This window comes from Schistocerca americana, chromosome 11, assembly GCF_021461395.2.
Source record: "Schistocerca americana isolate TAMUIC-IGC-003095 chromosome 11, iqSchAmer2.1, whole genome shotgun sequence".
Classification (NCBI taxonomy): Eukaryota; Metazoa; Arthropoda; class Insecta; order Orthoptera; family Acrididae; genus Schistocerca; species Schistocerca americana.
In genome coordinates this window covers 118,770,539-118,785,276 of record NC_060129.1, presented here as the reverse complement: position 1 = coordinate 118,785,276, position 14,738 = coordinate 118,770,539, and the positions used below count along the sequence as shown (strand labels likewise).

The window sequence follows — 14,738 nt, the reverse complement described above, 5'->3', positions numbered from 1 at the left end:
TCTGTTCCAAATTTCCATTCATGTAGAAGTGAGTAAAATGTTTGTGTCAGGGATTTAAGCAGTTTTGCTACTGACACCACCAAAGTTTTTAGTTGTAGTGTTAATAATGTAGTACAGATATATTATTCTTCCGGGGTAACAAGCATTTCATTCTCTGCAATCACATGCAAAGGTTTCTTTTTTTTTCGGTTCTGTCTCACTTGGCGTCCGTGCATAGCTAGTTTAGTCACGATATGAACGTAACGTAGTTGTCGTTCGTCCCGAAATTTTATATGCATGATATTACGTAGAAACGCGAGGAAACGAGCACTTAATCCTAAACGCTCTTTAATGTTATTAGACTGTTTGATGTCGTCCTGTCACATTAGCAGCTTGCATGTATGACTTCCAAATTTCATTTCCAGTAATATCTGTTGAATATTATACTGGTACACGGTTTCTGTGATCTGATGTCATTAGAACCAGTTTGCGATGACATGTGACACACTTTAATTTGAGGTCCATATCTCGTCATGCAGACAACATTTTTATAGAATAAGTATTTGTGTAGCGGTGTGAAAGGAAGGTTCGTTGGCAGTGCCCCTTAAATACAGAAGATCAGTGAAGTAAAAGCGGTAGTTTCTAGAAAGACTTAGTCTGCGTGGAAGACGTTACTGTAGAATGTAAATAAACTCTTGAAATTCGTATAACTAATTAGGACATTGTTCCATTGTTCTTAATTATACTTTATTAGGCATATATATAATTTTACAATATGTGATCAGATATGTGACAAGTCTGTTGAGAAGTATAGTGGGTATTTGTCTTACTTCTCTGATAACATTGGTATCTGCCCCTTCAGGATTTAAATGTGTTTTTTGTCGTATGTCTTTATCTCTGCTGCTGTTGGGCTACCAACAATCAGTCAATCAACCAACCAAATGTTATATCATCGTAAAATGAACCTAATACACACAAACTGACAATTGTGCATTTTATGCTTGACATGAAAGAATTCAGAATTAGTCTATTTATAGTAGGTCCTACTGAAAGTAAGCTTATTTTTTTGAAGCACCAAAAAGCTTCATACCTTCTATACCAATTAAGAACTTCAAATTTTATGTAGCATCTCCCTGAAATCCATAACCTTTACACAGGTCAGCTGAACCTAACGGTAATGGATTTCTGCTTTCTCCCGTGATGTCATGTGTGTGCAAACTAGAAAACAGGGTCATTACCATGTTTTTTGTGTTTATATTATTTTTGGGATTTAAATTGTGGTGACAGACCGATCCTTAATGTAGCTCAATGTATAGATGTGGTTGGAAAGGTGACAATTTGCCTGAGTGGTGGTAAAATAATATCGAAGACTTCATTCATTCCCAGCACACAGCGTATATTTTCTCACTGTGTAATGTCCCTCTAAAGCTGAGGATAGCTTTTGCTTTTTTCTTCCACCTATATGTTATGATTGTGGATTTTTTATTTTTATGTAATAAGCTTGTCTTTTTAGTTGCATGTTTTTTTAATGTAAATGTTGGTGTAATACAACAATCTCGTGGATATACATGTGAAGACGAGAGAGAAGAGGTATAAATCTGGTTTTCCTGACCAGTGGTATGATATTACATTTTTTTTCTACTCCTTCCATTATGCTTAAAACTGATTTTTGCATCTGAAAAGTCTTATACCTCACACTTTGCAGCCTAAAAGTATAATTCCACATTTTACCATAAAGTGAACAGAAGCAAAGTACTGATCTTTCAGTTAGTGTTTGTGGCAGCAGTTTGAGGACTTTCTTTGCGTAATGTGTTGTAACCAGGGGATAACAGAAGCGTCTGATTCCACCCATCTGCTTTGATCAATGACGTCACCAATATGGCTGAAACGACCATTCACAATAATTCCCATACCGCTCCTATGATGTCATAACGTAAACATGACAACAAACACGAAAATAGATCGAAAAACTACCAAACAGATATTCCTCCAAATATATAATGGAACTAACAGTACAAGCGGGGGAAATTGAGGGTTTTTGGGTGGAGATGAACTAAATATACACACTCGCCACTCCACCAAATGACAAAAAAAACTGAAATAATGAAACCCCACAACCTTCCCTAATTCCACTACACACACAAAATCACTTCCTTTGACAGAAACAACCAATACCACACTATAAATCTCAAAACTTTCACCACCACCACCACCACTTGCACAAAATGAATGCTGTCATGGTCATACTTTGATTTTAATTCCATCATCTTTTGGGATATTCTTTCTGCCAGGAAAACTTTGTTAAAGTGTTGTTTTTTTTTAAATTTTTTTTATTATTATTATTTAGATACTGCTGGTTTTCGATACACATCCATGTCGGATCTTAAGAGCTAACAGTAAACTGGAATGATTCACAACATGTTTAATATATAAGTACAGGGTAAAAGCTAGACAGGTTGGTCCTGCTGGAAGGAACAGCCATTTAATCAGTTTAGTACATTGCTGCGAGTCCTGTCTATCATTATTCTTTACAATACTAATGGTAGCTTAAAAACCAAAACTTTTAATCTATTCAATGATTATTTGGGAATTGGAGTCATCAATCTTCTCAAAAGGTCAAAGTCATCTGTTAGCATTAAAAATGCCAGTAGTCCAAACACATGACAAAGTACAGAAGTGTTTCCCTACGTACTGTTTCCAGTTCTGTATAAGAATATTCCTAGTTTAACCACTGTTAGCTGTTGAATCAGGTTCTACTTAAAAAAATAAGTCTACAAGACCAACTTGCATTGCATTTGCAAGACTTGGGCCATATTTCCTGGCAGACTTAAGCATTCTGTAGCAACAGTCATCTACAAAACTGTAGATAAGCAATTCACCTATAAAGACAGGGCTAGACTGAAGTGACAAGTCATGGGATACCTCCCAATATTGTTGGACCTCGTTTTCACTAATGCAGTGCTGAACCAGGCGTGGCATGGATGCAACAAGTCATTGGCAGTCCACTGCAGAAATACTGACAAGGGAACCTCCCCATTGCACCCCCCTCAGATTTAGTTATACGTTGGCACAGTGGATAGGCCTTGATAAACTGAACACAGATCAATTGAGAAAACAGGAAGAAGTTGTGTGGAACTGTGAAAAAATAAGCAAAATATACAAACCGAGTAGTCCATGGGCCACATAGGCAACATCATGGAGACCGGCAACTCAGGAGCGCCGTGGTCCCGTGGTAGCGTGAGCAGCTGCAGAAGGAGCGGTCCTTGGTTCAAGTTTTCCCTCGAGTGAAAATTTTACTTTCTTTATTTTTGCATAGTTATTATCTGTCCGTTCGTTCATTGACGTCTCTGTTCACTGTAATAAGTTTAGTGTCTGTGTTTTGCGACCGCATCGCAAAACCGTGCGATTAGTAGACGAAAGGATGTGCATCTCCAATGGGAACCGAAAACATTTGATCGCAAGGTCATAGGTCAACCGATTCCTCCACAGGAAAACACATCTGATATATTCTATACGACACTGGTGACGGCATGTGCGTCACATGACAGGAATATGTTGTCGACCAACCTAACTTGTACACTTGGCGAATGGGTAAAAAGATTCTTCTACCTTGCCCGATTTACGTTTTCTTGTGAATGTGATAATCACTCCCAAAAAAAGTGATGAAAACGTAAGAGTTTGTCACATAAACTGAAAATAAAAAATTAAACTTTTCACTCGATGGAAGATTTGAACCAAGGTCCTTTCGTTCCGCAGCTGCTCGCGTTACCACGAGACCACGGTGCTCCTGCGCTGCTAGTGCCCTTGATATTGCCTATCTTACCATGAACTACTCAGTTTGTATATTTTGCTTATTTTTTCACAGTTCCACACAACTTCTTCCTGTTTTCTCAATTGATCTGTGTTCAGTTTTTCAAGGCCTATCCACTGTGCCAACTTATAACTAAATCTGAGGGGGTGCGATGGGGAGGTTCCCTTGTGAGCCACACTGCCTATGTAGCCATCCATAACTGCAAAAGTGTTGCCGGTGTAAGATTTTGTGCACGAGCCAACCTCTGAATTATGTCCCATAAATGTTTGACGGGATTAATCTCGAGTGATCTGGATGGCCAAATCATTCAATTGAATAGTTCAGAATGTTCTTCAAACCAGTAGCAAACAACTGGGGCCCAGTGACATGGTGCCTTGTCACTCATAAAAATTCATTCATTTGAATTGCTGGAAATGGTCTCAAAATAGCTGAACATAGCCATTCCCTGTCAGTGTTCAGTTCAGGTGGACCAGAGGGCCCAGCCCATTCCATGTAAACACACCCCACACTGTTATTAAAACACCACCAGCTTGCACTTAGCCTTGTTGACGATCTCGGTCCACGGCTTCATGGGGTCTGTGTCACGCTCAAACCCGACCACCTGCTCTTACCATCTGAAACTGGGACCAGGCCACGATTTTCCTGCTGTCTAGGGTCCAACCAATGTGGTCATACTAGCGCAGGAGAGGCACTGTGGGTGGGGTCGATCGAAGTGTCCGATCCCACACGTCGGCTTTTACCCGTGACGTAATGCTGTTGTGGTGTGTGACGTCACGACGATGCGGAATTTAGTTTGTGAGAGTGGCGTGTTTGTAGGTGTCTTTTTGATATGATTGGTGGTGCTCTCTGGTAGTGTGTTTGTGTTGTGTGTTAGGTGATGTTTTTGATTTAGTTTGCACGTGTGGCATGTTTATAGGTGGCGTATTGTTGCTGTCGGTGGTTCTCTCTGGTGGTGTGTTTATGGGTGGCGTGTTACGTGGCATATGGGGTTCATTTGCTTGGTAGCATTGCACGTGTGTGGTATTGGTAGTGACAGTGCTTTCAGCGGAATATTTTTCAGTGAGTTAAGGATTTTGGTTTTGTTACGTCGACGTTATTGTAGTTTTCTTTCTGTTTGTCACGTGTGAATTTTGGTAAATTGCTTTTTTTATGTCTTCGGTAGGTATGGATATGACTGACAAGGTCAACAGTTTTCGGTTGTCGGCGATGATGGGGGGCAGTGCATTGTCCCTAATAAAATTTCTTCAACTATTCGGATTTTTGGATGAAGTCGTGAAGTGTTCAGTGTGTCGTGAAGAAAATGAGGCTTACTAAAGTTCTGGAGTCTGACCAGGGATGGTTATATGTGGAGATGTCGTAAGGGTAAAAGGTCAAGGGAAGTGTTCGATTCCAATTTTGTTGGTGTTTTTTTTTTTTTTTAGGTAGTGATGATTGTGGACGTGGTTGTAGTTTTGGGTTTTGGTATCGGTAGTTTCTGTTGAGCTATATAGGTCAAGGGAAGTGTCCGATTCCAATTTGTGAGATCGGATGCTGCTGTTGAGCTATATAGGTCAAGGGAAGTGTCCGTTTCCAGAGGATAGTGTGTTAGTGGAATTTGGGGAGTTTTGTGTTGTCAGTTTTTTTCGTCATTTTGTGTGGTTTGGTAATGTGGTGTGTGTCTAAATTTGTTTATATTTACTTTGTCCCCACCCAAAAACCCCCAATTTCCTACGCTTGTCCTATTAGTTTAATTTGGTTTTTCAATGTATTTTCGTGTTTGTGGTCATGTTTACGTAATGACATCATAGGTGCCATATTGGAGTCATAGTATATGGTCGTTTCCGCCATATTTGTGACGTCAAGGGTCAAAGCAGATGGGTGGAATCGGACGCTTCGGGTATTTCCCTGCAGGTGATATCGTGCTGTTCGCATAGGCACTCACATCAGTCATCTGTTACCATAGCCCACTAATGCCAAATTTCGAAGCACTATCCTAACGGATATGTTGGTTGTTCATCCCACATTGATTTATGCATTTATTTCACACAGTGTTTTCTTGTCTCTTAGCAGTGACAGCTCTACGCAAACACTGCTGCCATTGGTTGTTAAATAAAGGCTGTCAGCCACCGTGCTATTTGTGGTGAGAGGTAATGCATGAAATTTGGTGCTGTGATCACATTCTGGCTGTAGAAAAAAATATTTAAATTCAGTTGCCAATTGTTCCCAGTAGTGGACTGATCCTCACAACTACTGATACAAAACTGAAATAACAGATATTCAACAATCCATTGGAGGGAAAAAAGTCCATTCCTGTCAAATACACGACTAATGTAACTCTGTGCACTAATGGATTAGTTCCTGACAGATTGTGTATTTTCTCAGTTCATCGGAATGTATGTAACAAGAACTTATATCTATATCCTAAACTGTGAATAAATTTATACAATATTATTTTTTATTATTCTGTTTTTATGATTTTTGTGGAGGTATTGTTTCTCGATACTAGTTATTTTATCGAACCTGCTGTTGATAATGCCTGTTGGGGATTACAGAAGTATCTGATTCCACCCGTCTGTTTTGACCCATGACGTCACCAATATGGCAGAAACAACAATTCTCAACGACTCCAATATGGTGCCTATGATGTCATTACATAAACGACAACAAACACAAAAATACATACAAAACCAACAATCACATCTCTCTCTCTCTAAAAATATAGTCAAACTAACAGGACCAGTGCGGGAAATTGGAGGTTTTTGGGTGGGGACAAACTAAATATAAACACATACAGACACACACCACGATCCCAAACCACACAAAATGATGACATAAATACACCACAAAATTCCCAAGTTCCGCTAAACTTACCGATTCGACAGGAATTGGTCACTTCCCTTCACCTGCATAGCTCAACCGCAATTTTCTATACCACAAATTAAGAAACCAACCACTCCAAAAATTATAATCACACCACAACTATCTATACCACAAAACCAACACCTAAACTAACAAATATCGGAATCAGACACTTCCCTTGGCGTGTATAGGTCAACAGCAGCTCATGATACCAAAACACACATAGCTGCAATGTCACATTGGAATCAGACACTTCTCTGGATGTATATAGGTCAACAGCAACTCACGATACTGAAACACATAACTACGACGACACATTGGAATCGAACACTTTCCTTGACCTATATTGGTCAACAACAGCTCACGATACCAAAACACACACAGCTGCAATGACAAGTTGGAATCAGTCACTTCCCATGACCTATACACCTCAGACACAACTGGCGAAACCAAAAAAAATTGAAATCAAGATACATAAATCAACCACAAGTGCCAATACCAAAACATCAACCACCAACACATGCAGTAAATAACACCAACCCAACGACACATAAAAACCCCACCGAATATCATAACACGCGAACAATAGACCCAAAAAACGACTAATTATCATAAAAAAGTTACAGCTCTACACACTAACCCGCAGCCCGCATATTCTGCTTGCATAGATATGCCGCATTTTGCTATCTCCATCACAAGCCCAAAAAGTTGCGGAAACTGAATGACTGACAACATGTCATCCGCCATTTGAGCCTGAGACGCGCACTACTATACTTATAAATGATATCCATACCTAACAAAAGAAGCCACAAATTGTATTTAACGACTTACCACGTGACAAACAGCAAACTAATAATGTCAAATGACACTGCAATAGCATAAACACAATGTAAACTTAATTCTTAACTCACTGACACTAATTTTTGTTCTTCTCTAACAGTCATGACCGATAAGTGCACACTTCAAGCACCGGCACCAAATGAACCCAGTAAACCACATAACACATGGGCCATACACACACCACCAGAGGACACCACCAACCACACCAGGATGACATCTACAAACGCAACTCACTCATAAACTAAACTCCGCCCCATCGTGATGTCACACAACACACCATTACTGGGTCAAAGCTGACGGAGGGATCAGATGCTTCCGTTGACCCGCCTGTTGCTACATTCTTCTCTATATAAGAATTCCAGTATAATTTGTTTTTTGATATCAACATTCTCCTCCATTACATTTTCCTAATGTTTAAAATGAAAACGTATTCAATGGTGTCATCCAAAATGTTGTTAAAAGCATAATTTGCTTTGGCTTTATGTTGTCCATTGTTAATCCAGCTGAAAAATAAATGAGCAGAAGTTACATTTCATGTATCTGCTACACGAAGATTTTTAAACTAAATTAACGTTACTTAACTTTGCTGCCGTCGTCCACTGTAGGCTTGTCATCAGTTAGGCTTTGTTGTCAACAAATAACTCTGATTTCACTAGCTTGCTAAAGGACTGTTTAGGTTCTACTTCTGTAATTTGTCAACAAGGTGAACAAAAGTCAAAGTTGTTTGCATCAAATTTAATAATCTTGCTGTAAACCCACATCTAATAACACAGCTTCACATTTACGTTGCGTTTAATCAACAAACATGTCTCCCTTCTCTCCAAGAACTGGCAGGCTTACATGTGAAGTGACCAACATTAACACTCGCCAAACATTAACTCACATACAAAATGACTAGCGATGATCGTGTCCCATTGTAACACACAGATGTTACGTTTTTATGGTTTACATTGAAAGATGTGCTTTATAGTTTCGTTATATGTTATAACATTTACATTGCAGAAGTTCTTCAAATTACAATCCAATGTTTATTTAAAAACTAATAATAAAAGATTTAATTCTTTTTCAAACACAAAAGATTTAATTCTTTCCAAATGTTTCTCTCAAAGTTAAAGTGAACACATCTTTTCCCGTTTAGAAGTATTTTATTATATTATATTTTAATATATTTGTTCCTAAGTGAAATAATTTTCTATAATTTATTCAGTTGATTCGTGAAGTATTTTTGTGTATCGGGTAATCTGCTCATTAGAGCGTATTAGGTTTTCCAAGTGTCCGTAATTATCGAATACTCAGATCATTTGTGTGTATTGTGTGTTCTGGTTTGTGGTGAAAATAGGATCATTGATCAGTTCAGTTACTGCTTTTGTTACAACAGGGTAATGGCTAAAACTGGCCATGGTTTTTAAAATTAAATTAGAAGCTTAATTGGGCTGTTGTTTTATTCCAAAGAGAAATTGCAGCTCATATGAAGGCTTACCAACTGGCTCCTCCTCGCACACCATTCAGTTACAGAAAAGAAGGAACTTGAAGCTATACCAAAAGTACACTTGAAGTTAGGTGGCTAGTGGAGCCTGGATGTGGATGTGGAACACTGGTGACAGCAAACATGGACAGTATTCAGTATTTCCAACTGATGTATGATAGGATTATGAAAAATGGTGTGCGATAGAACATGTGTCTTCACCCGTTGCTTCAGTTACTCATTCCTGTTAACATTTTTTGTCAACAGTGTCATTAAACTGAATATTGTACCAGACAAATTTTAGGCCACTCTTTAAATTAGGTACATAAATTTCATACTGAACCACAATATCCAAAATTGCATTTCTCATTGACATTTATCACAGGAAACACCCCCAAGTGATCCATTTTTTGGAGGGCCAACTCCAGAAATCTCAAAAGGAAACATTGTCATAAATATCAGAAAGGAAGTTCCATAGAGTCTTAATAAACTATGACCAGTATGTGCAAAGATGTATATGCAGTATCCAGTGACAGTGATATTTTTACCTTGTTTTCAGATTCCAAAAGACCCATTAGTAGTTGCAAGATTTACAGAGAGAATCAAGGAAGAACCATAAGTACAAATTGGGATGGCTCTCGTTGTGAACTATGTAAGTACCCAATTTACACACAGTATGGGAAAATGTTCAGTTATTGTGCTTGCATAAGTTAAGTGCGCAGTATGAAGGCAACACACATCATTTCCAAGTGCACTCAATAGTGTATGTAAAATATTTATCTCCCAGGGCAACAAAATGAGGCGAAAAGTCTGTCTAGCAAATAAATGACAATCTATAATTTGCTGATCACGATATAGCAGAGATGCTGAGTCGCATACAGGCACAACAGATAGGCTGTTGAAAAGTAAGCTTTCGGCCAACGAGGCCTTCATCGGAAGTAAACATTGGACCTATACACACATGGCCACAGTCTGGTTGCTGAGGCCAGACTCAATCTGTAATTTCCCATTCATTGTGCACCTAGTAGTTGCTATTGTAATATTCCTCTGTTCGTGTGATACTCAGGAAACCAAATGACCAGGAAGTAGAAAGAACCAGATGCATGTTGCAGGATGGTATGCAAACATATGTATCTGCTTCTTTCTGCAACCAACGATAACTCACACTGATATTCAATTCTTCAGTCATCTGGTGAATAGTCTGAGACTACAGTTTTTCTCAGTTTACTTCACCATGACCAGCTGTATAAAGTGAAGTCGTACCCAAGGACCCGAGGTGGGACCCAAAAGTAACCGGAATCGTAATGCTGACATCGTGTACTTGAAGTAGCAGGTTTCACCGCCAGAGGGTTGTAGTAGGAGCTCTGCTGAGTCATTCTGCTACGTGGTGTCACCCGACAGTGAGAAGTGTGGTTTCTTTGAGTGTGCGTACAATGCAGACTTGACATGAGGAAATGGCTAGTTCTTACGAACGACGTACGGCAGTGAAGTTTTGTTTCTTGCTCGGCAAGCACGCAGCAGAAACTGTTGCGATGATTCAGACAGCCTACAAAGACCGTGCTCTTAGTAAAATGCAAGTGTACGAATGGTTTTCTCAGCTTAAAAAGGGAGAAATGGTGGTTGAAGATCAGCCCTGTTCCGGTCGACCTTCAACTGCTCGAAGCAAAGATAACATTGACAAAATCCGTGATCTCATCAACGAAGATCGACGCAGGACAATCGACCAACTCGAGAACTTGTCCGGGTTGTTCTGGAGCTCAATTCAGCGCATCTAGACCATCGATTTGGGGATGCGAAGAGTGGCAGCAAAATTCGTGCCGAAGCTTTGTACCGTAGATCAAAGGGATCGTCGCTATTCAACAAAATCATTACAGGTGATGATTCATGGTGCTATGGGTACGATCCAGAAAGCAAACAACAGTCATCACAATGGAAGTCAGCTGGCTCACCTCGACCAAAACCAGCTCGACAAGTGAAATCAAATGTGAAAATGATGTTGATCTGTTTTTTTGACATCAAAGGGATCGTACACTCTGAATTTGCCCCTGAAAACCAGACAGTAAACCAACAATTCTATTTGGAGGTTATGAAACGGCTTCGCAGAAGTGGGATTCTGGCATGTGGTTCCTGCATCACGGCAACACTCCCGCGCACATGGCTCTCAGCGTTTGCCAATTTTTGGCCTCAACGAAAACTACTACCTTGACCCATGCGCCCTATTCGCTGGATTTAGCACCCTCGAACTTCTTCCTGTTCCCGAGGGTGAAGAGAGACTTAAGAGGGAAGTGTTTTGCGGATGTGGAAGACGTAAAACGCAATGTCATGAAAGTGCTAGCAGGTATCAAAGAGGACGAATTTAAAAGGTGCTTCGAACACTGGAATGAACATTTGGGCAATTGTATTAATGCTAATGGAGAGTACTTCAAAGGAGATTAAGGTTGTATTTGAAAACAATAAAGTATATGCTTTCTAGAAAAAAATTCCGGTTATTTTTGGGTCCCCTCTCGTACACGATTGAGAAGAAGATTTGGAGCTTTATGGGCCATAAAACAAAATAAACTAAGACAAATGATGCTTATCTCACTGATGATGACAAATAATTGTCCACTAAATTAGGTATCTGGGAACAAAAGGAGAAAAGAAATGAGGTCATCAAAAACACATTTGTTAGTTTTACTTAGACAAATATTACATACATCACCAGCAGACATCATTTTTGACAATTCTGCTACTAGAGATATCATTGAAACCAGTTTTACTTCCGTAAGTGCTTCTTTACAGATACAACGTACAAACTTAGTTCTGATAAATTTAAATAACGATGATTTCTTTTTAGGCATTTTCTGTGACCTAGCCACAGGAGTAAGGCTAAATTTGTACTGGGGAAACATTAAATATGGTGTCCAGAAAGTTTTGGTTCCTAGCCCTCTCTTCTTTTTGCCGTACATGAATGATTTATCCAGGTGTTGCAGACCTTTTCGAAAACTGTTTGTCCTGATGCCACAATTAGATTCATAAATGAGCCAAACACACCAATACTATACTATGACAGGAAAACAAGGCACCTGGTTTACATGTGGCAAACAGCAAATAGCTTAAAAGGCTCATGTTATACAGTTCAATATAAACAAAAATTAATGAGAGGTGTTGGAAGTAGGCCGGCCGAAGTGGCCGTGCGGTTCTAGGCGCTGAAGTCTGGAACCGCGAGACAGCTATGGTCGCAGGTTTGAATCCTGCCTCGGGCGTGGATGTGTGTGATGTCCTTAGGTTAGTTAGGTTTAAGTAGTTCTAAGTTCTAGGGGACTAATGACCTCAGAAGTTGAGTCCCGTAGTGCCCAGAGCCATTTGAACCATTTGTTGGAAGTAGTGATGAGGGGGGGTACAAACTAAATGAAACTCCATGTGTGGGATTCTTAGTCACCTATCCCCCAGGGGCCTCACAGTTCTGTTGTGAGCTCATATGAGGCACGCATGGGTTGCTGAACTTTTGCCGCCCATTCTTTCTTCCCGGGCTGTATTTCCTTCCCTACGCCCCTCCCTATCCATCGTCACTCCTTCCTTGCTGCCCCTCCTTCCTCTTCATTGTTGTTCATACTTAAGTTGACCTGAGTATCCTGTATTCCTTGCAGTTTTATTCCTTTCCATCCTTCCTTTCTGGTGTTTCTGGTACCCCTTTGGACTTTGACCTCCACTTCTAAATTTTCTTTCTGTAGTGTGAACTATTTTGGGAAGAATCCCTGCCGGCCACGGTGGTCCCGCGGTTAAGGCGCTCAGTCCGGAACCGCGCGACTGATACGGTCGCAGGTTCGAATCCTGCCTTGGGCATGGATGTGTGTGATGTCCTTAGGTTAGTTAGGTTTAAGTAGTTCTAAGTTCTAGGGGACTAATGACCACAGAAGTTAAGTCCCATAGTGCTCAGAGCCATTTTTTGAAGAATCCCTACCTAGTGTCCATGGGACGGATTCCCCTCCCTTCTCCCTGTCCTTTTGCTCTGCCCACTAGACCACCAGCATGTGTAGTGAGTCCATGAGGTGGGGCCATTATGTAGGCCCACCCATCTGGCTGAGCCCCCTGGCAACTCAGGGATGGCACTTTTGAGCTGTTGCCTCCCTGTAGGTTCCTAGGGGTGGTTGCTTGTCATTCTGCAGCATTGGAATTTCTGGTGCTGTGGCTGGGAAGAGGCGCTGATTGGAGTGGGTGGTCTCGGGACAGATGGTAAGTGTATGAAATGTATCAGGCTCCACAAAACTGTCCATTCTTCTACGGTCGGGTCTTCGGTTGGTAATGGATCATTTAATGCTTTTTCTTATGACTCTACAGCCTTCCCTTCCCTTGCTACATCCTGGGAGGAAAGCCAGGCTCACCGGCTTGGGGTGAAACACTTTTCCTGCCACCTAGTCTGCACTAGCACAGATGGGGAGACCTTCACCATCACAGAGCTGTAGTTGTTGTGGAAAATATCAAAGAGAAGTGGAGTCCCTCAGTAAGACGCAGTCAGTCTACTGTTGATCCCTTTGTGCTTGTGATCATCTTTGCATTGTCCTGGTGTCTATTCCTCCTGACCAGTCTTTGAATGTGGTTCAGAGTGCCATTCTTCATAGGGACCACATCCTTCAAACTGATGAACTCCTGGGTGTTCATTCAATTCGATGTGTACAGAAAGGTCGTAAAACAGCTGTACCGATACTGGCTCACATGAAGCTGTATGTCCCACCACCTGTGCGGCGCTTTTGGTGCTTGTATAGCGGGCACATGTTTTCCCGGTGTATGGCGAACCCTCCGTGCCGTGAATGTGGACTTCCACTCAATGAGGGGAGCCCCCAGTGCACTGCCACCCATGTGTGTTAATTGTCTCGCCCATCACTCTCGATGCTCACCAGATTTCCCATCTTTTAAGAAGGGAAAGAAAATACAGGAGTGAAGTCTCTTGATCATTTATCTTACACTGAAGCTCGTCAAAAGTATGACAGACTTCTCCCTGTATTTGACGAATTCTGCCTTTGTTACATACCTTCCCCCTCCTCCCTCTTCCTTATCCCAGTCCAGCCGCCCCTCTCATCTCTCCCTCCCTGCAGTTCCTGCACCCCCTCCCCTACCCTGTCCTCTGTGTCCCGCCCCTCCTCCCTGGCTCTGGAGAAGTGCGCCCCTTCTTCAGCACCCGCCAGTGCTGGAGCTCCCTCGCGAGACCACTCCCCTTCATGTCTCTCAGGCTGGAGGCCTGCTATTACAACTCTGGCAATGGACACACAGTGTGTAGACCTGGAGGTAACCCATTCTCTTTCGCTTTTCTTGCAGAAACCTGCTTTTCCTCCCTGTTCTGCTCTCCTTGAACTACAAAAGAGAGGAAGAAGAAACATAAGTCTCATGACAAGGTCCCACTAATGCCCCTGGAAGGGTGTGTCCCCCTCACAATCTGATCCTGACCTCTTATTTATGGCTATCACCATGTCCTCATTTGTGTTGGATGGTGACCCGGGGGTGTGATAGTCTCCAGCCCGTTTGCCTCCCGTTTGGATACCCGCTTCGTATTTGTGCAGTGGAACTGAAATGGATACTATGGTCACCTCCCAGACTTACAGTCCCTTACTGCATTTTACTTGGTAGCTTATATCATTCTCTAGGAATCTCATTTTCTAATGCTTGCTCACCAACACTTCGTTAGTTCCGCTCTTTGTCGGAACTAGGTCAGCCCTTTGAGTGCTTCCGCTGGTGTCTGCACATTGGCTTGTACAGATATTGTGACTACTTGTACAGATATTGTCAGTACGTGGATCCCTCATTTTACCTCATTGGAAGCTGTTGCCA

General features: G+C 41.2%; 1 protein-coding gene across 1 annotated transcript in view; it reads left to right on the top strand.

Moving 5' to 3' along the window:
• Nucleotides 1–9,492: 9,492 nt before the first annotated feature.
• The window catches only part of LOC124553353 (zinc finger protein 708-like), a 103,287-nt gene continuing 98,041 nt past the window's right edge, over nt 9,493–14,738 (top strand). Inside the window, exon 1 of the mRNA XM_047127227.1 lies at nt 9,493–9,585. Coding sequence (XP_046983183.1) covers nt 9,565–9,585 — 21 coding nt within the window. The 5' untranslated portion in view covers nt 9,493–9,564. The remainder of the gene's footprint in view (nt 9,586–14,738) is intronic.